General features: G+C 49.2%; 1 protein-coding gene across 1 annotated transcript; it reads right to left on the bottom strand.

Moving 5' to 3' along the window:
* Positions 1 to 20343: 20343 nt before the first annotated feature.
* LOC141280713 (uncharacterized) lies at positions 20344 to 22241 on the bottom strand. The gene is made up of 2 exons (XM_073811784.1): positions 20803 to 22241; positions 20344 to 20530 (listed from the first exon to the last, which is right to left on the bottom strand). Exon 1 carries the CDS (start codon positions 22226 to 22228, stop codon positions 21482 to 21484), a length of 747 nt encoding a protein of 248 aa, XP_073667885.1. The 5' UTR covers positions 22229 to 22241; the 3' UTR covers positions 20344 to 20530; positions 20803 to 21481.
* Between the last annotated feature and the right edge of the window lie 5215 nt (positions 22242 to 27456).

Genomic DNA, 27456 nt, shown 5'->3' with positions numbered 1-27456 from the left:
GTCCGAGACATCTGCTATTTGTTTATAATACTTCAATAAGATCCACTTAGACTGACTTAATTAAACAAATGTAAATTCATTCCTTAATCCACCACATTAAAACATGTAAACGCTGTGAAACCAGGGGAAAAGCACAGCTATTCTACCAAATAAGGCTCTTGAAGCTGTTTATTTAATGGTGAACACACATAGTTGACAGATATACTGAATATTTCATGCCTGTTTATACACACTAACAGTTTGGACAAATCTACTTGTACATAAATTATATTTATTATCAACAACATAATGAAATAACACAAATGTTGGGATTTGAAATTAAGTAGCCTTTTGCCTAACCCTTGACAAAATTAACCATATTTTTTGCATAATGGTTACAATTGGCAAACCATGTCTAAGCATAGCCCTTAGATTGTGTTGGGTGAGCATGATTTGATCATATGGTTTTAACTGCAGACAAACCATGTTTATTTTACACAATGTAAGATCACAGTTCTGTACAAAAAAGATATCAATCATCTTGATACAAGCAGTTTGGTTGCAAAAAAGTGCATGCATGTTTTATACAAGAAACACAATGCAAAGTTGAGAAAATCCCTAAAACTCATCAACATTATTTTTATCATCATCACTGATATCAGTTGCAAAAGCTGAACACACTTAACCAGCATGTGTTAATACCCATGATGTGTTGGTCAGATGGGTAGTTTACTAACATCACAAACAATAAATGTCCAGGTGAGCTGAGATTATTCTGCTGGTGTGGCTGAAATCTGACCGGCCTGTCATCACCACACAGCTCATTTTCCGTTGCAGGCTTCATACATTAACATATTAAACACTAATCCTACAGTCTCTCTCTCTCTCTCGCACCCATTCACCCCATCAGGCCGTTGTTCTGTGAAGTCTTACAGGTCTGTTGTGTGAAGGGACTTTGACCTTTAGGGTTTAACATGACTGATTTTGTTTGTTTTTATAGATTTAACATGAATGCTAAACATATATGCAAGCATTTATATTTGTATGGATAGTGTTCCCATAGCTCTTTTGGTAGAGGATTGCATTAGAAGCGTCAAGGTCACATGGGTTTGATCTCATGCTAAAAAACTATGAATAGATTGAAAGCACTGTAAGTCACTTTGGATAAATGCATAAACGTGTATTTCTGTTAATATATAAACAAACCAACATATACAAACCAAATTTATTTTAAATTCAATTCAATAAATAAATGAATATGCAAAAACTGCCATTTTCACTAGGGCTGTAACGATTGTGAAATTTGGCTGACGGTTAATTGCTAAATAAATTATGACAATTAATTGCCCTGTTTTTGACTTTTGCCGGTTATGATGATAAAGTGTCTATTTTATTACTTTGACATCTAATTCTCATTTTGTTTGTTTATTAAATAATTTTCATACATTGTTGTGATTATTTAAATGCAGTAAATATTAATACACAACACATTTTTAAAAGTAATTATTTAATGATAAATAGTTCATTACTGCTTATCAAAGTTTCGCGGCATTTCTTTAAATGTTGTTTTTTTTCCACTGTATTGAATGGTTTTGCAATATATCGCATTCCACTGTCAGTTAACGAACGCCATCTAATACAGTCTCGTTTACACAGGCGCTACAGCTCCCCCTTCTGTTTTTTAGAGAGTTGTACAATCATTGCGGTGATTTGAAATCATCGCTACGAGGTTAAATTATTGCGATGAGACGATTATTTAATCATTGTGACAGCCCTGATTTTCACAGTGATTTAATCAGTCAGAAAGTAAAAAAACACAACACAACACTATTATAACTACGACTAGTATACTGAGGTAATATGACAGCTTTGGTGTTTTAATGCTCATGAGTGATGTATGTTTTCTTGAAAGCTAATCAATATGAATATGCTTATATCTCAATCTTTGTACAACATATAGCGAACAAACTTCCATCACAATTCTGATTATAGTGACTCTTGTTGGACACAGCGGGTATGGGAATAACCAGTTTCAAATGGTAGCAGTTATGGTGTGTAAATGTGTTCCCTGCCTTTAAAAGGAGGGGTGCGAGGTTCATTTCCATGAAAAGTGCACCGAAGGAAAAGCCATTTTGCAGCCATTGTTTCAGCGAAGCAGCTGTCATTTGCCCAACATTACGCATTCTTCATTGCGCCATGCTAATTTTTCAGAGGGACAATTTTTCTACAATAAGCACTCCAGCTAGTAACAGAAAGCCTTTTATGGCCCGAACCCCAGGGAGCTCTCCGCTGTGCCAAGTCAAACAATGGCTTAATGCTTCGACCGGGTTCCTCCACCGTCAATAATACAGCACCAAGTTCACGGCACCCAGCGTCCGACCCGGCTCTCCACTCAGCACCTGGTTCCCCTCCCTCCCTGGCAATTAATCAAGATATCAATCAATATTGACACAGTAATGGCGGAATGACATACGGGGTGTGGTGCGAGGGGCACGCTAACTAACATACTTGCCCGACAACGTCATAAAAACTAAATGTAAAACATGAGAGAATGTTTCCACAAACTATCAACATATAAAGCTAAGCTGATCTCCATGTTTGACAAATACCATCGAAAACACTCTGATTAAGCAGGTTTATCAATGCAAATATGAAATGAGCTCTGCATATGCAATGTTTAAAACAATCAATCAATGCCCTCAAAAAATAGTTTGTTCATTCAACTTAATTAAATTAATTAATTAACTAATTAATTCCACAAAATTAGCTTAAGTTTGTACAACAAGACGTGGAAAAGTTCATTTAAACAAATAATCTTTTGTTGCACCAACTTAATACATTTAAATGTTTTGGTCAAAAAATTTGGTTTAGTTGAGGAAAACTTTTTTACACAATTAGTTCTGGTACGTTCAACAAAAACAAAACAAGTTAATTTAAACAAAAAAATGTCTTGTTAAACCAACTTAATAAATCTACATTTCTATCATATACCAATGTTGCACATGTTAGCATGCTAGTAATAATAATAACAAATGATATGAACATGTGAGAAGACACTAAGAGAAGTACCTCACATCAACAACTTAACCACAAGCGCCACTCCAACCAAACAATTAAACAAAAACACAAGCTCTTAAGATAAACAAACATTACACACTATATATCTTTCTTTTATCTAAAACTTAATTTTCTCTCCAAATGCAGTTGCATGGAAAGCATGCTGGGAAACACAGATCCATTGCCCAGTTAGTAAAATCAACAAAAATCAATCATGTAGTCCCAACACAAAATGATTAAGTGAATGTATTTTTTCAAAATTAAGTATGTTAAACATGATCAAATAAAAAAAAAAATTAAATTTGTGTTGTATAAATCTGTTTCGGTTAAGTAAACTGGACAAGTTTTTTCTATTAAGCTAACGTCACCAATCCTTTGAATTTTTCATTGTTTTACCAACTTTTCACAATGCAATCAATTGAATAAAGTTGAGACCTGGTTTACATCACTCAGAAATACACCAGTAAGTAAAATGAATTGTGTTTTTATGTTTTAACTCAGATTATGTATGTATTATTGTCTGCATATGTCAACAATACATGACTTAATTCAAACACACACACACACACACACACACACACTTTTGCACATTATGTTATGCACATCATTGATGTGTATTGTTCATCACAGTGAATGTCAACATGCAGTGAAGCGCAGGCCGTGTGGAGCGGGTTGGGGGAGTCCGTAACACCGATGCTATACATAACGTCAGAAGAGCCGTTCCTTTTCTCTTCAAGGGTTACGCTTGACTTCATTGTAATCTTTAAATTCTTTACTCCACTGCCTCAGGGTACGACTCGGTTTGTTCAACAAAGTCAAGTTAATTTGGGTTATTAGAGACCGGAGGCACAGGGGCACACCAGATCTTCAAAAGTACGTCCATCCAAAATGACATCTCCTCGTAATTCTCAACATGTTCGATGCAGTCAGACTCTCTCTGTGTGTCAGGACATTTACTGTGGAATAGAAATGAGAAAAACACTGACTTTTATCAGTGACTTGATATCTTTTGGATTAAATGTCTTTTGTATAAAGCTGCCGATCAGGTCAGTAGTAAAGCCTTGGGGTAAAATCAATAACATCCAGTGAGAGATAATGAAACTTCAAAAGAAACAGGAGGAGCCCAAAACATCCACAACAATACAACAACCTTAATGTGTGAAACTCGTGAAATCACTTTTGGAGAATACTGCCAATTAACAAATGTATTTTGTTAAGAAAAGTTGCAAGATTCACCATATTTTATAAAGTAATAAAGGGTAAAAAACACTTTTTTTCTACCTAACAAGTGCATATAAGTACCTCAAATGGTACAATGGTGTGAAGAGTAATTTGAAAACCAGATTAAATGAGACCTGCTGTTACTGCCCAAAATACAGCATGTCAGATATGAAGAAAATAACATTTAAGAAGCGTGTTATCATGACTGATCACCTGCACTGCTGTGCACATCAGAGTGATGGAGGGGTGCAGGCAGAGGTCATTTGTGCCTGTGTGTGTTTCAGGAGGCGGTGGGGTGATGACAGAGTTCTGTGCCAGGGCAATGTGACAGGCCCCTGAGGAACCAATACACACCGCTCCCCATGGTGCCCGTTACGGCTACTGTTCACCCAAATTTGGAGCGTGGGTCGGGGGTCAGGCGGGCCGAGAGCCTCACTGCAGGGCACCGTGCGCGTCGAGTCAATCTGCATCAGGCCGAGATGCACTCGCACACATCAGGTGCATTAAGGATTAGCCATGCCTGCCACCAAAAACCCCTGCCCGGGCAAAGCACAGTCACAGCCAATCTCACACAATACACTAACAGGACCGCACACACACACATCTTCAGGACTGATTCACAACCATGCTTAAAACAACATTTCCAAAAAAAGCAATTCAAAGAAGTTTAAAAGCTACAAAATGAATGTGAATAGCCTTTATTTTAGCTTATTGCTCTTCTTAAGACATCTCATTTATATTTATTTTAGAAATTGATTATTTTTATGGACTGCAACTGATTTAAAATAAAACAACAGTGGAGGTCAATCGTGCAAACCTTGCCACAGCACTAGTGGGTGGTTTCAAATACGTTGCTGACTAAACGCAGGTATTTCTGAAGGTTCTGTGGATCTTTAACCATCCTTAATAAATCAAACACACACCGTCACAGTGGTTCGGGTGTTGACAGGAGAATATTTGATCATTGTGGTTCACGCAGCAGAACGGCCCGTAGGTGAATCTGCCTTCACATAAAACCCTTTAAAACATCAAAAAGAAAGTCTTTGATGATCTTCCCCATTGATTTGGTACACTAGAGTGAGTAAATATAGCTTTGAATAGGACATCTTTTCTTCCCTTACACAACAAATATATTGTTGACTTGCCATTGTTACTCTGTCGAGGAATCTATCGATTTTTTTGTCTACAAGATTCAAACTCAGACAGTAGGGTCAAGTTATCTGTCAATTTAAATTCAGATGTCAAGGTAAACATTAGTTACTGAACAAAATGTGGCGTTTTGAGATCATTGGCATTAGCAACTGTCCTGAATGATGCTTTAAAATTAAACGTAGTCCCATGCAAAGCATGCTGGCAACTACAAGTTCACTGCCTAGTTAGTTATGTCTACTAAAATCATTCATGTAGTTTCAATACAAAATGATTGAGTTAATTTCCTTCTTACAAATTTAAGTGGATTATACAGTGGATTATATGTCTCAATAATGTGTTCATTTAGAATGACTCATTTACTAATTTTTTTGTGTTATTTTTACTCAAATGTTGGTTAAAAACAAGAATACATTTTTTAATAGAGTTTACTCATCTCATAACTCAATAAATTTACTAAGGCACAAATAATTTTTTACAGTGTATGACAATATTTCCTTGCAAGACCTCTTAAGAGATTCTGCCTGGAAATGTCTTGCACATCTTTAAAGCAGTGGCGAGGCTACACAAAGGCCAGGGTGGCACTACCCACTCAGATTGATGGCAGGCCCACCCAGTCAGAAGAGACACAAAATAAGTTTGTGGAAAAGCATAGGAAATCACACATAAATTATAATGATCATTCAGAAATAAATAACTATGTTTATCATTTGTGTTGTGTTTTGAAACATTGCAAATGTTAACATTCAAGCCATTTTTAAACAATATGAGTGCAAGAAGATGTTAAAGTGAGCTGTTTTCTGTGCACGCAAACACAGAATCTCTCTGCTCTTGACAGGACACAAACACAAAATTGTCTCGAAATACCACAGTCTTGGCACGTACTCACATAAAAACAGTCAGTCATGTCAACAGAAGAAAAAAGGAAAATCACATCTGTAACTATTAATAAATTAATATATACAATTAATTTATAATATATTAAATAAACTATAAAATGTATGTAATTTGAGAGTAGGCAATGAGGTCCACCCTATTTCACAGAGGTCCACTCAGATTACGTTTTCTGCTTCAAAGTAATGCGTTCATCTTCTGTTCTGTTGATTTTTATATACATGCAAACAGATATCTATATAAGCAGAGCTCTAAAATTTCGTATAAATTACTGTGTGATGCTGTGCGTGTGACTGAAATCTTGAATCTCATTATAGTCAAATCTCTCCAAAGATACACAAACTTTATTTTTTAATTAGACTAAAATTAAATTCAAACCCAATTCATGTACTGCTTTCAAGAAAAAAATGTGTGCACCATCTAGTGTACAAACAACACAATGCTAGTGTCAATGTCAAATACATACTATTCTGCGGTTATCACACATTTATCATACAAATAAATAACTGAATTCATTTTTTATTATCTCTGTTGTACCTACTTGTGATTTCTAGAGTGAGAGAGTTTATTTTACCGTCTGTTTAATTCACTGAAGCGAAAGACATCCACCGCATGCTGCTTACAACGTCAGAGTTCAATCCCACAATCCACCTCGACAGTAAAGAAGAGAGCGTGACGTTCTGCCTCCTGGACTGAAAATGCTCGCGCTGCAATCACTCAATCACTGCTGGTGTTCACTGGCTGCTCCTTCTTGTAAAAGTTTTGGACAAGTATTGATAAATAAAGACTGCTTGAAGAACTCTGTCATACAAACAAAGATCATGAAGTTATAACTTTAGTATAATTATAATTAGATTTGATATATTTTGATATGTGTATGTCACAGGAGTGACGATCTTTTAGGCGGAACCAAAAATTTGGAAAGTTTTGGTTCCGCCCGGATGTTTCCGCCCGGGCCGGGAAGAGAAAACACCGGACATCCGGTAGCACCGCGAGGGCTGTAATCAGCCAAACTACGGACAGCTGTGAGTTATTAACAAGAGCGCCGGGTGATTGGACGAAGGCAACACCCAGGCAGATATTTAAGAGCAGTTTAAACCACAGTTGTGGTTGTTGTTAGGACGAGTGTTGGTGTGTGCTGCAGCGCTGAGTTAAACTCACCGGGTACGCCAGTCGGATTACTGGACTCGCTCTCTCTCTCTTTGTGCATCGTGGGATTTCGGCTGATGCAGATATTGAAGACCTTACGGGTTGGACAGTAAATGGAGACTGACCTTGTAGGAATGAAGTGAAAGAAGACGGAACGTGCTATCGTGAGTACCCATCCGTGTAGTGGTGGTATTGACGACTGGAGAAAACGTTATCTGTGTAGCTGGAATTATCATACGGAGGAGTTAACCTAAGGAAACGTGAGATAACCGAAGCACCACAGTCGTGAGTAAACGAATTCATTTATTGAGTGTAACTTGTATGTACTTGACCTGGATATCTTTTAAGCGCTTTCCAGCAAGAGTGGGTGGCCCCGCCCCTGAGTCAGCGTGGTGGGTGAGCCACCGGATCTTTGTGTGAGACAGCCACAGTGACGGAAAACAACTGCTAGGCCGTGTTACCATCTCCACATTCTTGCCCAGAGCGAGGCGAAGGAAGACGGGCGTCCATTGTGTGCACTGAGAGTGGTGGGTGAGTCTTGGATGTAGAAATTTCACTTTGAAGTGGTGCTGTGTATATTGCAGTGAGATTGCTGTGTCGTGTCTGACGTACCCCGCCTCCAGTCACTCGCTAGGGGCGCTGAAGAGGAAAACGGATCCTAGAATAAACCTGTGTACGATTATGCTGTGAGTGTGTTTCAGCCTTAGAAAACCACGGAGTAGTTCCTGAAGTACTTTCGTAGCCAGACGCTTGGCGGACTTGTGTTAGGAGTGGCGGTGAAGACCTGTACGACAGGCGGTGTGAGTATTACCAGTTTCATTGCTACTTTACCCGTGTGCCGTTTATCATCACAGAGACAGAGGCGAAGGAGATCCGCTGCCCCGAGGTCTCTACAAAGGGGCGCCCCGGTCCGGTGTTCGATTGCCAACGGGTGTCGAGGAAAGGGCAGCGCTCGACCCGGTGTGACGGCGTGACACTCCCGCCCCTCTGGGGAACCAACGAGTCAGCCGAGAGGGTTTGGTCCCCGGCGCTATCTTGGAAACCACTGTCGGTCGATGCAGTACGCCTAGCCGTGATCGTAAGTCCGCCACCCCGAGAAGTCGAGCATAACCTGTTCAGTCTGTCCATCAATAGGGAAGACAGCTGTTGTCTGTGGAGGAAGAGAGAGAGAACCAGTGTGAGCTCCAAGGAGACCCGTTGTGAAGGAGAACCATACGTACCAGAAGCTGTAATCAGCGAAGAGGTGAGAGAACTTACTGAGAACGATTCACTGTGCCTTTGTGTCCCAGCTGTTGTCTGTGGAGGAAGAGAGAGAGAACCAGCGTGAGCTCCAAGGAGACCCGTGGTGAAGGAGAACCATACGTACCAGAAGCTGTAATCAGCGAAGAGGTGAGAGAACTAACTGAAAACGATTCACTGTGCCTTTGTGTCCCAGCTGTTGTCTGTGGAGGAAGAGAGAGAGAACCAGCGTGAGCTCCAAGGAGACCCGTTGTGAAGGAGAACCATACGTACCAGAAGCTGTAATCAGCGAAGAGGTGAGAGAATTAACTGAGAACGATTCACTGTGCCTTTGTGTCCCAGCTGTTGTCTGTGGAGGAAGAGAGAGAGAACCAGTGTGAGCTCCAAGGAGACCCGTTGTGAAGGAGAACCATACGTACCAGAAGCTGTAAACAGCGAAGAGGTGAGAGAACTAACTGAGAACGATTCCCTGTGCCTTTGTGTCCCAGCTGTTGTCTGTGGAGGAAGAGAGAGAGAACCAGCGTGAGCTCCAAGGAGACCCGTTGTGAAGGAGAACCATACGTACCAGAAGCTGTAATCAGCGAAGAGGTGAGAGAACTAACTGAGAACGATTCACTGTGCCTTTGTGTCCCAGCTGTTGTCTGTGGAGGAAGAGAGAGAGAACCAGTGTGAGCTCCAAGGAGACCCGTTGGGAAGGAGAACCATACGTACCAGAAGCTGTAATCAGCGACGAGCTGTCATCTGTGGGAGAAGAGAGAGTACAAGTGTGAGCACCAAAGTAACGAGTCGAGGAGGAAAATTCATACTTACCCAGCAGCGGTAGTCGGTGGAGAGGTGAGGAGACTCTCGGGAGAACGATCCACTGTGTCTTCGGGTCCCAGCGGTAGCCTGTGGAGAGAAAGAGGAACAGGAAAGGAGAGTGAGTCGACAACCAAGGAGCTGCGTGGGAAGACGGCGGAGTGCCGCGAACTACACGCAGGTACACGGACGGGAAACAGTACATACCCATATTCATTGTGATTTTATTCTGCCTCCAGGAAGGAAGAGGAGCGCGCCACGGGCAGAGGGAACCAGAGGCAGGAGCCCGTTCCCCGACGCAACTTTCACCCCCCGGACACTCCCTTGCTCGTGGCCCCTTGGAGGACAGATTCAGGCATTAGTTTTAATTTCCCTTTCCCCAATCCCTCGAATCTTTTAAATATTTAAACAAATAAAGAATATTGTTTTTATACTTACCTGTTCCTCGTTGTTGTTTGGTCATTGGGTTGGTTTTGGGGACCTCCTCGAGGTGGGAATTTAGAAGGGGCGTGGCTTAACCAGTAGCAGCCGGCCCCTGGCTTGTGACAGATTTTGGCGTAGTCGGCAGGGCCCCACCTCGAGTTGAGTAACCAGACTAGCCCAATGACCGACAACGCGGGGCCCGCAGCCCAACCCCGTGCGGTGCCTGTCTTTATGGGTAGCCCTTGGGTCCAAAAGTATGGAGGGATAGAGTCGGGAATACGACTAACGGAATGGAAGGCCCAGTTGGAGTATTTAGCCGACCTGCAAAGCCTTAGTGTAGCCCAGCGGCTCCAGTTCGTGTTAAACTCCTTGGAGGGAGAAGCGCGGCGAGAAGTACAGGCCGCCCCTGAAGCTGTCCGAGCTAGTGCCCAAACTATATTTCAGTTCCTTACCGAGCAATATGGTGACCACACCCCCGTAGCTGTCCTCCGTTCCCAATTCTTCAACAGTAAACAAGGCCCCCGACAACCCATTAGAGCTTTTGCCCTGAGACTGCGAGAACAGTTCACCCGGCTACAGGCCCGCCGCGACCATGGATTGGGAGATGGCGAGACTTTGCTGCGCGACCAATTCCTCCTGGGGATGAAAGAGGGCCCCGTGAGACAGAGTTTGAGGGTCCAGTTTCGCAGAGACCCCGACCTCACATTTGAAGATCTAAGGAAGGAGGCGTTAGCCTTGGAGGGCGACGAGGTCGAGGTGAGTGAGACCCCAGTATGTGCAGCGGTAAATGAGAGTGTGCCACCACCACCAGAACGCACGGATTGGAAGCAGGCTCTAAAAGTCGAACTGTTGAAGGATGTCCGGGAGCAGATGTCAGAATTATCTAGAACTCTTCTGGGAGAGCTGCGCCAAGGTAGGGCGCGGGAGGAGCCAAGGCCGGCACCCCGGGAGCGAGTATACTCGGAGAGGAGCCGAGAGCCGCCGGGACGCCCAAACCGTTATAATCGACCCCGTTTCGAATGGGATGACCAGGGACGACCAATTTGCAATCGTTGTGGGGAGCCTGGACATTACAGTCGTCAGTGTGGGCCTCGCAGGGCATCTGAAGGGGGTTTTTAGGACGACCGGCCACAGTGGGTCGTGTGGCCGGGACCCCTCGAGAAGACCCGGGAAGGAGGGACAGCTCTAGGCAGCAGATGATCGGGCATAGCCCGGTGGCAGAAGTAAAAGTGTGTGGCAAATGGATTCAGTGCCTGGTAGACACGGGCTCACAGGTAACGATGTTCGCAGAAAGCCTCTCCAAGGAGATATTCGGACAGGAAGGAACACGAGGAACAGAGGCCCCCTGGCTGACGTTGAAAGGCGCTAATGGCCTAGAAATCCCCTACATTGGCTATCGCCTGGCGGATCTTGAAGTGCATGGGGTGGTCGTCCCCCAGAAGGGTGTGATCATCGTTGAAGATAGGTGTTTGGGCGCCCACCGAGCCCTATTGGGCATGAATGTCCTCTCCGAATGCTGGGAGGAGATATTCCAGGCTAGGCCTGGTCCGAGGATTTCACCCACTGAGAGACCCAAGTGGGAGCGGGTAGTGGCCGACTGCCGTCGGGTCCAAATGAACCAGGTGCGTAGAAATCGGGAGGAAGTGGGAAGAGTAATGTGTCGGTTTGCTTTGTCTATTCCCCCTAGGAGTGAGGCTATCGTATGGGCAAGAGTGCCCCTTCGAGAAGCGAGCCCAGAGGAGTGGGTGTTGGTAGAGCCACATACAGACTGCCCACAAGTGGAGGTAGCACGGGGACTAGCGGCGGTCCACCGGGGGAGAATCCCGGTAAGGGTACGGAACGAGCACCCCTATGCAGTACAGCTACACCGGCATCAACGACTGGCCCGGCTGACGACGGTCACACCCCACCAGGTGAGGGAAGAGAGAGACGTCAGTTTCCGTCAGGTGTGCCCCACTGTGATCGAGGTGGCCCTGACCCAGTTGGATGCCCCGGCGAGTAGCCAGGAGGGAGGTGTGCCCAGACACCTAGCGGGTGAGTCACTGCAAGGGGACAACCTGGGACAGGTACAGACACAGAGACTGCAGGCACTCCTTCGAAAGTGGCAACATGTGTTTGCGAGGCACGATGAGGACTACGGGTGCACCAGGGTGGTGGAACACCACATCCCCACCGGGGATGCAGGGCCGAGTAGGGAGAGATACCGACCGATTCCACCTACCTTGTATGCGGAAGTACGTACACTCCTGCAGGGCATGTTGGGCCGGGGCATTGTCCGAGAGAGTAGCAGTCCCTGGGCGGCCCCCATCGTGCTCGTACAAAAGAAGACGGGAGCCTGGAGGTTCTGTGTGGACTATCGCAAGCTGAACCTGGTAACCAAGAAAGACGCCTTCCCCTTACCTCGAATCGAAGACTCCCTTGCTAGCCTCACGCAGTCAGCCTGGTACTCCACCTTAGATCTGGCCAGTGGATATTGGCAGGTGCAAGTAGCCGAGGCCGACCGGGAGAAGACCGCCTTCACGACCCCGTTCGGACTATTCGAATGGGACCGGATGCCCTTCGGACTCTGCAACGCTCCAGCCACCTTCCAACGCTTGATGCAACGCTGTCTTGGAGGTCAGTTGATGGAGTCAGTACTGGTGTATTTGGATGATGTGATTGTGTATTCCCCAGATTTCGATTCCCACCTCCAGCACCTAGAGGAAGTCTTCCGAGCCATGGAAAGGTACGGGCTGAAGCTGCAGCCGGACAAATGCCACCTGTTGCGGCGAGAAGTGAAGTTCCTGGGCCATGTGGTCAGCGCAGCGGGGGTGGCCGTGGACCCCGAGAAAGTCTCCGCAGTTAAGGATTGGGACGCGCCGAAGACTGTGAGGCAAGTACGATCCTTTCTGGGGTTCGTGGGATATTATAGGCGCTTTATTAAGGATTTTTCGAAGATTGCCAAGCCCCTTAACCAGTTGCTGGTTGGCACGGGACGAAGCCGGGGCCATGGATCGCCCTCTATTAACTGGGACAATGAGTGTGAGATGGCTTTTCAGAGGCTGAAGCAGGAGTTGTTACAGGCCCCCATCTTGGCGTATGCTGACTTTTCTGAACCTTTTGTCTTATATACAGACGCGAGCAACCTGGGATTGGGGGCAGTATTGGCCCAACGGCAAGAAGGAACAGAGCGGGTGATCGCTTATGCGAGCCGGAGTCTCCATTTGGCAGAGAGGAACGACGCAAATTACAGCTCCTTCAAGCTGGAACTGCTGGCCCTGAAGTGGGCCCTGAGCGAAAAGTTCAAGGACTACCTCTGGGGAGCTAAGGTAACAGTCATCACCGATAACAACCCTCTAGTACATTTACAGACGGCGAAGCTGGGGGCCGTGGAACAGCGATGGGTGGCTCAGCTGGCCAACTTTGATTATAAGCTGCAGTATCGGCCGGGACGAGAGCATACGAACGCGGACGTCCTCTCGAGACTACCTGAGGGAAAGAGCCCCAGACGCCAGGGGTATCAAAAGGAGGATAGCCGTGAGGAGGGCTACATGATCGGGGCCGTGGAGGCGCCAGGAGGTCAGCAGGAAGCTGCACCAGGGAATTGGGGGTGGGACCCCCGTCGCTGGATAGAGAGGCAGGCCCAGGACCGGGACGTGTGCCAGGTGAAAATGTGGGTAGAGCAGAGCAAACGGCCAACATCGGCAGAAAGATTGGCCCAGACGGAGACTGGGAGAAGATTACTGGGGCAGTGGGAGAAGTTAGAGCTACAGGAAGGAGTGCTTTGTAGGAAGACCCGCGACCCGAAGTCGGGCGAGGAAGTGAGCCAGATCGTGGTACCCGCCGACCAGGTAAACGCATTAGTCACAGCCTATCATGACCAGTTGGGACACCAGGGACAGGAGAGGACCGTATCCCTACTACGGAGATTCTTTTACTGGCCTGGGTTGGAGGCGTCTGTGCATGACTCAATTCAAGCCTGCCCCCGGTGTACACTGTTTAAATCTAGACGAGAGGCCCGAGCGCCGATGGTACCCATCCATGCAAAGGCCCCCCTCCACATAATGGCAATGGATTTCCTGACGCTGGGCCGTCCCCAGGACCGTTATCAGAACATCCTGGTGATCACAGACCTGTTTACTAAGTACGCCTGGGCGGTCCCGACGCTTGATCAAACAGCCAACACCACCGCCACAGCTCTATGGCGCAATGTGTTCCAGACATTTGGATGTCCCGAGTTTCTGCACTCCGACCAAGGGACCAATTTCGAATCTAAAGTAATCCGTGAGTTGTGCCAGTTGTATGGATGCACTAAAACCCATACGACATCATATCATCCCCAGGGAAATGGAAGCTGTGAGAGGTTTAATCAGACCCTATTGGGACTACTGGGGACGTTGGATCAACGACAGCAGAGCGACTGGGTGAGTGCTTTACCAAATCTTCTGCAAGCATACAATAACAGTGTTCATAGCACGACGGGGTATGCCCCCACTTACCTGATGTTCGGCAGACACGTCCGGATGCCCACTGACCTGGTCCTGGGAGTGGCCGCGGACCGGGAAGAAGTGAGTGTGACGGAGTGGGTGGGGCGCCACCACCAGCGGTTACATTTTGCATATGAGCAAGTGTCAAAGAAGATACAGACAGCGGGAGAAAGGAACAAACGGTTGTACGATCGGACTGCTCGAGATGCCCCCCTGTTACCAGGTGAGAGGGTCCTGGCGAGGGATAACCGGCGACAGGGAAAAGGAAAGCTGAGCGACCGCTGGGAGGCTATCCCGTATGTGGTCTGTAAGCAGCAGAGGCCGGGACAACCGGTGTATACCATCCGGCCCGAGGGAAAACCTGGGCCCGAGCGGGTGGTACACCGAAACATGCTTCGCCCCTGCCCGAACTACCCCGAGGCTGCGAAGGAAGGGCCCGTGGAACCAGTACCGGCGGCCCCCTGGACGGAGGGATGGGCTGTGGTACCGGGTCGACCTGTGGTGGCGCTGCCCCCGGTGGCTCAGATGCAACCAGCGCTAGCACCCGAACCGGTTGAACCTCCAGCTGCCCAGATGCAGCCAGAGCTGGCGCCTGAACCGGCCGAACCTCCAGCTGCCCAGAGGCAACCAGAGTTAGCACCCGAGCCCGTTGAACCCGATTCACCCGTGAGACGTTCCCAACGGGAGAACCGAGGACGCCCCCCGGCCCGGTACGGTGAGTGGACGACACCGAGGCATTCCAGGGACTAGAATGCATTGGCGGGGGAGGATGTCACAGGAGTGACGATCTTTTAGGCGGAACCAAAAATTTGGAAAGTTTTGGTTCCGCCCGGATGTTTCCGCCCGGGCCGGGAAGAGAAAACACCGGACATCCGGTAGCACCGCGAGGGCTGTAATCAGCCAAACTACGGACAGCTGTGAGTTATTAACAAGAGCGCCGGGTGATTGGACGAAGGCAACACCCAGGCAGATATTTAAGAGCAGTTTAAACCACAGTTGTGGTTGTTGTTAGGACGAGTGTTGGTGTGTGCTGCAGCGCTGAGTTAAACTCACCGGGTACGCCAGTCGGATTACTGGACTCGCTCTCTCTCTCTTTGTGCATCGTGGGATTTCGGCTGATGCAGATATTGAAGACCTTACGGGTTGGACAGTAAATGGAGACTGACCTTGTAGGAATGAAGTGAAAGAAGACGGAACGTGCTATCGTGAGTACCCATCCGTGTAGTGGTGGTATTGACGACTGGAGAAAACGTTATCTGTGTAGCTGGAATTATCATACGGAGGAGTTAACCTAAGGAAACGTGAGATAACCGAAGCACCACAGTCGTGAGTAAACGAATTCATTTATTGAGTGTAACTTGTATGTACTTGACCTGGATATCTTTTAAGCGCTTTCCAGCAAGAGTGGGTGGCCCCGCCCCTGAGTCAGCGTGGTGGGTGAGCCACCGGATCTTTGTGTGAGACAGCCACAGTGACGGAAAACAACTGCTAGGCCGTGTTACCATCTCCACATTCTTGCCCAGAGCGAGGCGAAGGAAGACGGGCGTCCATTGTGTGCACTGAGAGTGGTGGGTGAGTCTTGGATGTAGAAATTTCACTTTGAAGTGGTGCTGTGTATATTGCAGTGAGATTGCTGTGTCGTGTCTGACGTACCCCGCCTCCAGTCACTCGCTAGGGGCGCTGAAGAGGAAAACGGATCCTAGAATAAACCTGTGTACGATTATGCTGTGAGTGTGTTTCAGCCTTAGAAAACCACGGAGTAGTTCCTGAAGTACTTTCGTAGCCAGACGCTTGGCGGACTTGTGTTAGGAGTGGCGGTGAAGACCTGTACGACAGGCGGTGTGAGTATTACCAGTTTCATTGCTACTTTACCCGTGTGCCGTTTATCATCACAGAGACAGAGGCGAAGGAGATCCGCTGCCCCGAGGTCTCTACAAAGGGGCGCCCCGGTCCGGTGTTCGATTGCCAACGGGTGTCGAGGAAAGGGCAGCGCTCGACCCGGTGTGACGGCGTGACACTCCCGCCCCTCTGGGGAACCAACGAGTCAGCCGAGAGGGTTTGGTCCCCGGCGCTATCTTGGAAACCACTGTCGGTCGATGCAGTACGCCTAGCCGTGATCGTAAGTCCGCCACCCCGAGAAGTCGAGCATAACCTGTTCAGTCTGTCCATCAATAGGGAAGACAGCTGTTGTCTGTGGAGGAAGAGAGAGAGAACCAGTGTGAGCTCCAAGGAGACCCGTTGTGAAGGAGAACCATACGTACCAGAAGCTGTAATCAGCGAAGAGGTGAGAGAACTTACTGAGAACGATTCACTGTGCCTTTGTGTCCCAGCTGTTGTCTGTGGAGGAAGAGAGAGAGAACCAGCGTGAGCTCCAAGGAGACCCGTGGTGAAGGAGAACCATACGTACCAGAAGCTGTAATCAGCGAAGAGGTGAGAGAACTAACTGAAAACGATTCACTGTGCCTTTGTGTCCCAGCTGTTGTCTGTGGAGGAAGAGAGAGAGAACCAGCGTGAGCTCCAAGGAGACCCGTTGTGAAGGAGAACCATACGTACCAGAAGCTGTAATCAGCGAAGAGGTGAGAGAATTAACTGAGAACGATTCACTGTGCCTTTGTGTCCCAGCTGTTGTCTGTGGAGGAAGAGAGAGAGAACCAGTGTGAGCTCCAAGGAGACCCGTTGTGAAGGAGAACCATACGTACCAGAAGCTGTAAACAGCGAAGAGGTGAGAGAACTAACTGAGAACGATTCCCTGTGCCTTTGTGTCCCAGCTGTTGTCTGTGGAGGAAGAGAGAGAGAACCAGCGTGAGCTCCAAGGAGACCCGTTGTGAAGGAGAACCATACGTACCAGAAGCTGTAATCAGCGAAGAGGTGAGAGAACTAACTGAGAACGATTCACTGTGCCTTTGTGTCCCAGCTGTTGTCTGTGGAGGAAGAGAGAGAGAACCAGTGTGAGCTCCAAGGAGACCCGTTGGGAAGGAGAACCATACGTACCAGAAGCTGTAATCAGCGACGAGCTGTCATCTGTGGGAGAAGAGAGAGTACAAGTGTGAGCACCAAAGTAACGAGTCGAGGAGGAAAATTCATACTTACCCAGCAGCGGTAGTCGGTGGAGAGGTGAGGAGACTCTCGGGAGAACGATCCACTGTGTCTTCGGGTCCCAGCGGTAGCCTGTGGAGAGAAAGAGGAACAGGAAAGGAGAGTGAGTCGACAACCAAGGAGCTGCGTGGGAAGACGGCGGAGTGCCGCGAACTACACGCAGGTACACGGACGGGAAACAGTACATACCCATATTCATTGTGATTTTATTCTGCCTCCAGGAAGGAAGAGGAGCGCGCCACGGGCAGAGGGAACCAGAGGCAGGAGCCCGTTCCCCGACGCAACTTTCACCCCCCGGACACTCCCTTGCTCGTGGCCCCTTGGAGGACAGATTCAGGCATTAGTTTTAATTTCCCTTTCCCCAATCCCTCGAATCTTTTAAATATTTAAACAAATAAAGAATATTGTTTTTATACTTACCTGTTCCTCGTTGTTGTTTGGTCATTGGGTTGGTTTTGGGGACCTCCTCGAGGTGGGAATTTAGAAGGGGCGTGGCTTAACCAGTAGCAGCCGGCCCCTGGCTTGTGACATGTAGATTTAAACTTTGCAAATGGCTGCTTTGCTTTTCCTTGTTTTACCGGGCTCGCACCTGTGAAAGAGGGAAAAAAACATGTGAAAGAGGGCTTCACGTGACGTCAATTCTTCAGTGTGAGTATTATGTGGGTTTAAACGAGAAATGTTGCGTTTTATTTAAGGTTAAGCAAGTAAATTACTTCAGTCATACAGATGTTGATTGTTACAGGTAATGTTATTTATTCTGTTATACTTGTACAACAGAATCTATAAAATAACTAATCTCTTGTAAACTAAACAAAAAAAGTTTAGATATCTCTAAATGTATCACCACCTTGGCATTGGCAATTAAAGGGATAGTTCACCCCAAAATGAAAATTCTGTCATATTTTGTTACAAACCTGTAAATGTCTTTGTTCAGATGAACACGAAGGAAAATATTTTGTAACCAAACTGTTCTTGAGCCCCATACACATCCATAGTAGGAAAAAAATTATACTATGGAAGTGAACGAGGCTCACAAACTGATGGATTAGAAACATTCCTCAAAATATCTTCATTCGTGTTCATCAGATCAAAGACATTTATACAGGTTTGTAACAACATGAGAGGGAGTAAATGACAAAATTTTCACATTTACTTTTTTAGGTGAACTATCCTTTTAATAAATCCATATGATTTCGAAACCATCTATTCACACAGAAACATCTCAGCAAATGTTTCATTCAATTTGTTTATAAAGTAACTTATATATACTATAGTGCAAATAGTATCAAAGAAGCTTAATTAAAGTATTTCTAAGTAAGTAATTTTTCATTTTAATAATTTTATCTGTACATGTCACCACCAGGGGCTGGCTGATCTAAACTAAAGCCACGCCCCTTTGCAACTCCCACCTCGAGGAGGTCCCCAAAGCCAACCCAATGACCAGACAAACACGGGAACAGGTAAGTAAAATTTAAAACAAGCTTTATTTAGTTAAATATTTAAAAGAATGGGGAATTTGGGGAAAGGGGAAATTAAAACTAAAAGGCCTCTTCTTCTCCCTCCAGGGAGACTGCAGCCACGGCAGACAGGCCAAGGGCAGCAAGGGTGCCAACCACCATAAGCTGGGGGAAAAGGGAAACGTCAGGCTCCGGCCTGGGCCCTGCTAACCGTGGCGCCCTCCTTCTTCCGTCCTGGAGGCAGAATAGTTTTGGTGTGACTGGTAAGGAAGATCTCCACTGTCGGTGTACCTTCCCTCGGGCCGGCAGGGGGTCCTCGCCCCACGTGCCTTTACGTTCCCTGTCGTACGTCCGTCCACGTTCTCCTTATGCCCCACAGATAGTCACTGCCACACAAAAGCACTGTTAGCTTGCACTTGAGGTGTCTCTCACCGGCTCTGCTGCTTGCAGCTCTCTGGGTGGGTATCACGTTACACAGTCTGTTTCCTAATTGCTTCTCCTTGCTCTCCACAGGCGGCCACTAGAACACAAATGACACTGTTACTTGGACTTCGGTATTGCTCACCGGTTCTGCTGCTTACAGCTCCCTGGGTAAGTATCACGTTCACAGTTTGCTCTTCAGTAGTTCACTCTCGTTCTGTTCTCTCTCCACAGGTGGCCGCTAGAACACAAAGGCACTGCTACTGAGACTTCAAGTAATTCTCACCGGCTCTGCTGCTTACAGCTTTCTGGGTAGGTATCACGTTCACAGTTTGCTCTTCAATGATTCGCTCTCGTTCTGTTCTCTCTCCACAGGTGGCCGCTAGAACACAAAGACACTGTTACTGAGACTTCGAGTATTTCTCACCGGCTCTGCTGTCTACAGCTTTCTGGGTAGGTATCACGTTCACAGGTTGCTCTTCAATGATTCACTCTCGTTCTGCTCTCTCTCCACAGGTGGCCGCTAGAACACGAAGACACTGTTACTGAGACTTCGAGTATTTCTCACCGGCTCTGCGGTTTACAGCTTTCTGGGTAGGTAGCACGTTCACAGTTTGCTCTTCAATGATTCACTCTCGTTCTGTTCTCTCTCCACAGGTGGCCGCTAGAACACAAAGACACTGTTACTGAGACTTCGAGTATTTCTCACCGGCTCTGCTGTTTACAGCTTTCTGGGTAGGTATCACGTCCACAGGTTGCTCTTCAATGATTCACTCTCGTTCTGCTCTCTCTCCACAGGTGGCCGCTAGAACACGAAGACACTGTTACTGAGACTTCGAGTACTTCTCACCGGCTCTGCTGTTTACAGCTTTCTGGGTAGGTAGCACGTTCACAGTTTGCTCTTCAATGATTCACTCTCGTTCTGTTCTCTCTCCACAGGTGGCCGCTAGAACACCAAGACACTGTTACTGAGACTTCGAGTATTTCTCACCGGCTCTGCTGTTTACAGCTTCCTGGGTAGGTATGGTTCTCCCCCGTAGGTCAACAGAGGGGCGAAGGTCACACACCACCTCACCGGGTCGAGCGCTGCCCTATCTCCAATGCCCATAGGCCGATCGATTCCTAGACGGGGGCGCCCTTTTCGTAGAGACCACGGGGCGGCGGACCCTTTCGCCTCTGACTCTGCGACAAAACAGACACAGGTAAGTTCACACACGAATGTTTCCAATGGTTTACTCACGGTCACGGACAGCTCTTCGTCTGCGTCCCTTCGTACCCCAAACAGCACACTATTTATAGTAACAGTGGTTTCTGTAGTCGTTGGCCTCTCCGTCCTCTGCCCAGTGGAAGAAAATGGATAATGCGGGGCTTCGTCTACAAGACACACAGCAACCCACAGCAATACACAGCACCACTCCAAACGTGAAAAAGATTTATTACACAGTCTCACTCACCACACTAGAAGTGCACCACAACAAGGGAAGCGCCCGGTGTCCTCCACTGCGCTTGGGCTACGATAAGGCGATGGGAAATAACGACCACAATAACTCTCGTTGCGGTGGCTGTTTGAAGTTGGACTTCTCACGGCTCGCCCACCACACTCTTATAGGGGTAGGGCCGCCCTCCTTCTCCTGGAGGTTTCCAATAGTTATACAAGTTAACTTTTGCCAGTTACTCCACACAAAAAGGGTATACTCACGGCGAATAGCCTTTGTTTACGTTGTACCAGAAGGTCAATTTTCTTCCTGCTTTACTCTTTCAGTATTGATCAAAACAAGTTCCTTTCGACCCATAGGGTTTTCCTGTTCACTCCAGCAGGTCCACAATCAAGACTGCAACAAGAGAGAGAGAGAACCACAGACAGCCACCACGTCCAAAAACGAGCACAGCTCCGTTTCCCAGCACACACTAAGCACTCTAACTGTGTTCTAACTGTGCTTTATATACTCCTCTTTGTACTATAATCATCCAATTGCCCGGCGATCTCTTCAACTAGGCGCAGCTGTGCCCAATCGGCTGATTACAGCCTCCGTGAATCTGCCGGATGTCCGGTGTTTCCGTTTTCCGGTCTGGACGGAAACATCCGGGCGGAACCAAAACTTCCTCAACTTTTGGTTCCGCCCTAAAAGATCGTCACCCCGTGACATCCTCCCCCGCCAATGCATTCCAGTCCCTGGAATGCCGTTGAGTAGTCCACTCACCGTAACGGGAAGGGGGTCGGCCTCGATTCTCCCGTTGGGAGCGCCTCACAGGGGAGTCAGGTTCGGCGGGCTCGGGCACAACCTCAGGTTGTCCTTGGGCGGCCGGGGGTTCGGCTGGCGCTGGTACCGGCTCTGCTTGTCTCTGGGCGGCCGGGGGTTCAACTGGCTCAGGTGCTAGCTCTGGCTCTCCTGGGGCGGCCGGGGGTGGTGCTGCCACGGGTAGGCCTGGTACCACAGCCCATCCTTCCATCCAGGGGGCCGTCGGTGCCGGTTCTGCCACTACCTCCTTCGCGACCTCGGGATAATTTGGGCAAGGGCGAATCATGTTGCGGTGCACCACACGTTCCGGGCCGGCCTTTCCTTCCGGCCGGATGGTATACACCGGCTGTCCCGGCCTCTGTTGCCTGCAGACTACGTACGGGATGGGCTCCCAACGGTCACTCAGCTTGCCTTTACCTTGCCGCCGATTGTCTCGTACCAAGACTCTCTCTCCTGGCAACAAGGGGGCGTCCCGGGCCGTCCGGTCGTACAGCCGCTTGTTCTTTTCCCCTGTAGCCCGTATCTTCTGGGATACCTGCTCGTAAGCAAAGTGTAGCCGTTGGTGGTGGCGCCCCGCCCATTCCGTCACGCTCCCTTCCTCTTGGCCAGCGGCCACTCCCAAAACCAGGTCCGTGGGCATCCGCACATGTCTGCCGAACATCAGATAAGTGGGGGCATACCCCGTCGTACTGTGAACGCTGTTATTATAGGCTTGCAAAAGATTCGGTAGAGCACTCACCCAATCGCTCTGCTTCCGTTGGTCCAGGGTCCCTAGGAGTCCCAACAGGGTCTGATTAAACCTCTCACAACAGCCATTTCCTTGAGGGTGATACGACGTCGTATGGGTCTTCGTGCACCCATACAGCTGGCATAATTCTCGGATCACCCTTGATTCGAAATTTGCCCCTTGGTCTGAGTGCAGGAACTCTGGACATCCGAACGTTTGGAAGACGTGCCGCCATAGAGCCGTTGCGGTGGTGTTCGCCGTCTGATCAAGGGTGGGAACTGCCCATGCGTATTTTGTAAACAGGTCGGTGATTACTAAGATGTTCGGATAGCGGTCCTGTGGCCGGCCCAGTGTCAGGAAATCCATCGCCATGATGTGGAGGGGGGCTTTGGCATGTATGGGCACCATTGGCGCTCGAGCCTCTCGTCGAGATTTAAACAACATGCACCTGGGGCAAGCTTGGACCAAGCTGCGTACTGATGCTTCCAGCCCCGGCCAGTAGAAAAACCTGCGCAGCAGCGATACTGTCCGTTCCTGTCCCTGGTGCCCCAGCTGATCATGGTAGGCGGACACCAAGGCTGCTGCTTGATCGGCGGGCACCACGATCTGGCGCACCTCTTCGTCCAGTTTTGGGTCACTAACCTTCCGGCAAAGCACCCCTTCCTGTAGTTCCAACTTGTCCCACTGTCCCAGCAGTCTTTTTCCCGTCTCTGTTTGGGTCAGCCTCTCAGACGATGTCGGCCGTCGGCCCTGCTCCACCCACATCTTTACCTGACACACATCCTGATCCTGGGCCTGCCTCGCTTTCCACCGACAGGGGTCCCAGCCCCAATTCTCCGGTACCGCCTCCTGCTGGCCTCCGGGGGCCTCCACGGCCCCTATCAGGTAGCCCTCCCTCTGGCTTTCTTCTTCCTTGCCTCCCCGGCAACCGGGGTGGCCCGCCTCTGGCAATCGGGACAAGGCGTCCGCGTTCGTGTGTTCTCGCCCAGGCCGATACTGCAGTTGATACTCAAAATTTGCAAGTTGTGCCACCCAGCGCTGCTCCACAGCTCCCAACTTCGCTGTCTGTAAATGTACCAAAGGGTTATTGTCTGTAATTACCGTTACCTTAGCACCCCAGAGGTAGTCCTTAAACTTCTCGCTCAGGGCCCACTTCAGGGCCAGCAGTTCCAGTTTAAATGAGCTGTAGTTGGCATCGTTCTTCTCAGCTGGGTGGAGGCTTCGGCTTGCATAAGCAATCACCCGTTCTGTTCCCGCTTGTCGTTGGGCCAAGACCGCCCCCAACCCCAGGTTGCTAGCGTCTGTATACAAGATAAATGGTTGAGTAAAATCTGCATAGGCTAAGATATGAGCCTGTAACAATTCCTGTTTCAATCTCTGAAATGCCCCCTCACAGGACTCATCCCAGTCAATCGGGGGTGATCCCCGTCCCCGGTTCCGCCCTGTACCGACCAGCAGCTGGTTAAGTGGCTTAGCGATCTTGGAAAAATCTTTGATGAACCGTCTGTAGTATCCCACAAACCCCAGAAATGAACGTACCTGCCTCACAGTCTTGGGCGCACTCCAATCTCTCACTGCAGAGACTTTCCCAGGGTCTACAGCCACCCCAGCAGCGCTGACCACGTGACCCAGGAACTGGACCTCTCGCCTCAGCAGATGGCATTTATCGGGTTGCAACTTCAGCCCATATTTCTCCATTGCCTGGAAAACCTCTTCGAGGTGCCGGAGGTGGGAATCGAAATCTGGGGAGTACACAATTACATCATCTAGATATACCAAGACTGACTCCATTAACTGACCTCCCAAACAGCGCTGCATCAGGCGTTGGAACGTGGCTGGGGCGTTGCAGAGCCCGAAGGGCATCCGTTCCCACTCGAATAGTCCAAACGGGGTCGTGAAAGCGGTCTTCTCCCTATCGGCCTCGGCCACTGGCACCTGCCAATACCCACTGGCCAGATCCAGAGTGGAGTACCATGCGGACCGCGTGAGACCCGCAAGGGAGTCTTCGATCCGGGGTAGGGGAAAAGCGTCTTTCTTAGTCACCAGGTTGAGCTTACGATAGTCCACACAAAACCTCCAAGCTCCCGACTTCTTCTGCACCAGTACGATAGGGGCTGCCCATGGGCTACTGCTCTCCCGGACGATGCCCCGCCCCAGCATACCCTGCAATAGTGAGCGTACCTCGGTATACAAAGTGGGTGGGATCGGCCGGTACCTCTCCCTGCTGGGTCCTGCATCTCCAGTCGGGATATGATGTTCTACCACCTTAGTGCATCCGTAATCCTCCTCGTGTCTTGCAAACACATGCTGCCATTTCTGAAGGAGGGCTTGGAGTCTTTGTGTCTGCGCCTGTTCCAGCTTTTCCCCTTGCAGGGACTCACCTGCCAGGTGTCTCGGCACGTCCCTTTCCCCGTTGTTCGAAGGGGCTTCCATCTGTGTCAGGGCCACCTCGATGACAGTGGGGCACACCTGACGGAACTTAACATCTCTCTCTTCCCTCACCTGATGGGGTGCAACCCCCGTGAGTCGTGCCAGCCGCTGGTGTCGGTGTAAGTGTACTGGGTAGGGATGGTCATTTCGAACCTTTACAGGGACCCTCCCCCGGTGGACCGCCGCTAGGCCTCGTGCTACCTCCACTTGGGGGCAATCAGCGTGGGGTTCAACCAATACCCACTCTTCGGGGCCAACTCCTCGGGGGGCCACTCTCACCCACACCATGGCCTCACTCCTAGGGGGGATAGATAAAGCATAACGACACATTACTCTTCCTACCTCTTCCCGGCCTCTACGGACCTGGGTCATCTGGACCCGACGACAGTCGGCGACCACTCGCTCCCATAGGGGCCTCTCAACAGGGGAGATCCTAGGGCCGGGCCTAGCCCGAAATAACTCCTCCCAACACTCGGAGAGCACGTTCATCCCTAGTAGGGCTCGGTGGACTCCCAAACATCTGTCTTCCACGATAATCACCCCTTTTTGGGGAACTAACACCCCGTGCACTTCTAAGTCCGTCAGCCGATAGCCAATGTAAGGAATCTCTAAGCCGTTGGCGCCCCGCAACGTCAGCCAGGGGGCCTCTCCTCCTTGGGTTCTCTGCTTCCCGAATACTTCCTGCGAGAGACTTTCGGCAAACAATGTCACTTGGGAGCCTGTATCTACCAGGCACTGTACTGTCTTGCCACATACCTTCACCTCCGCCATTGGGCTATGCCCCACCATCTGGCCTCTTGAATTCTCACGTCTTTCCGGGTCTCCTCGAGGGGTCCCGGCCACACGACCCACTGTGGCCGGCCGTCCTAAAAACCCCCTTCCGATGCCCTACGAGGCCCACACTGACGGCTATAATGCCCTGGTTCTCCACAACGATTGCAGATCGGCCGCCCTTGGTCATCCCACTCAAAGCGGGGCCGGTTAAAACGGTTCGGGCGCCCCGGTGGCTCTCGGCCCCTCTCAGAGTAGACTCGCTCTCGGGGTGCCGGCCTCGGTTCCTCTTGCGCCCTACCTTGACGAAGTTCTCCCAGAAGAGTCTTAGATAGTTCCGACATCTGCTCTCGGACATCTTTCAACAATTCTACTCTGAGGGCTTGCTTCCAATCTGCGTGTTCAGGTGGTGCTGCGGGGTTCCCACTTACGGCTGCACATACAGGGGTTTCACTTACTTCGACCTCATCACCTTCCAAGGCCAGCGCCTCCTTCTTTAGGTCCTCAAAGGTAAGCCCGGAGTCCCGTCGAAACTGGACCCTCAGACTTTGTCTCACGGGGCCCTCTTTCATCCCCAGGAGGAACTGATCGCGTAACAAGGTCTCTCCGTCTCCCAGCCCATGGTCTCGTCGGGCCTGCAGGCGAGTGAACTGCTCTCGCAGCCTGAGGGCAAAAGCTCTAATAGGTTGTCGGGGGCCTTGCTTACAATTAAAAAATTGTGAACGGAGGACAGCTACGGGGGTATGGTCGCCATATTGTTCAGTGAGGAACTGGAACACAGTCTGGGCGGTGGCTCGGATTGCTTCGGGGGCGGCTTGTACCTCTCGCCGTGCTTCTCCCTCTAGGGAGTTCAACACAAACTGGAGCCGCTGCGCGGCGCTAAGGCCCTGCAAGTCGGCCAAGTACTCTAATTGGGCCTTCCATTCGGTCAGTCGTACCTCCGACTCCGCTCCTCCGTATTTCTGGATCCATGGGCTTCCCATGATAATAGACGTGGCACGGGGTGGGGCTGCAGGCCCCGCGTTGTCAGTCATTGGGCGACCTTGGTTACTCAACTCGAGGTGGGGCCCTGCCGACTACGCCAAAATCTGTCACCACCAGGGGCTGGCTGATCTAAACTAAAGCCACGCCCCTTTGCAACTCCCACCTCGAGGAGGTCCCCAAAGCCAACCCAATGACCAGACAAACACGGGAACAGGTAAGTAAAATTTAAAACAAGCTTTATTTAGTTAAATATTTAAAAGAATGGGGAATTTGGGGAAAGGGGAAATTAAAACTAAAAGGCCTCTTCTTCTCCCTCCAGGGAGACTGCAGCCACGGCAGACAGGCCAAGGGCAGCAAGGGTGCCAACCACCATAAGCTGGGGGAAAAGGGAAACGTCAGGCTCCGGCCTGGGCCCTGCTAACCGTGGCGCCCTCCTTTCTTCCGTCCTGGAGGCAGAATAGTTTTGGTGTGACTGGTAAGGAAGATCTCCACTGTCGGTGTACCTTCCCTCGGGCCGGCAGGGGGTCCTCGCCCCACGTGCCTTTACGTTCCCTGTCGTACGTCCGTCCACGTTCTCCTTATGCCCCACAGATAGTCACTGCCACACAAAAGCACTGTTAGCTTGCACTTGAGGTGTCTCTCACCGGCTCTGCTGCTTGCAGCTCTCTGGGTGGGTATCACGTTACACAGTCTGTTTCCTAATTGCTTCTCCTTGCTCTCCACAGGCGGCCACTAGAACACAAATGACACTGTTACTTGGACTTCGGTATTGCTCACCGGTTCTGCTGCTTACAGCTCCCTGGGTAAGTATCACGTTCACAGTTTGCTCTTCAGTAGTTCACTCTCGTTCTGTTCTCTCTCCACAGGTGGCCGCTAGAACACAAAGGCACTGCTACTGAGACTTCAAGTAATTCTCACCGGCTCTGCTGCTTACAGCTTTCTGGGTAGGTATCACG

This window comes from Paramisgurnus dabryanus, chromosome 14, assembly GCF_030506205.2.
Source record: "Paramisgurnus dabryanus chromosome 14, PD_genome_1.1, whole genome shotgun sequence".
NCBI classification, from domain to species: Eukaryota; Metazoa; Chordata; class Actinopteri; order Cypriniformes; family Cobitidae; genus Paramisgurnus; species Paramisgurnus dabryanus.
Note: the sequence above shows the minus strand (reverse complement) of the source record. Positions and strands in the feature narration are given on the sequence as shown.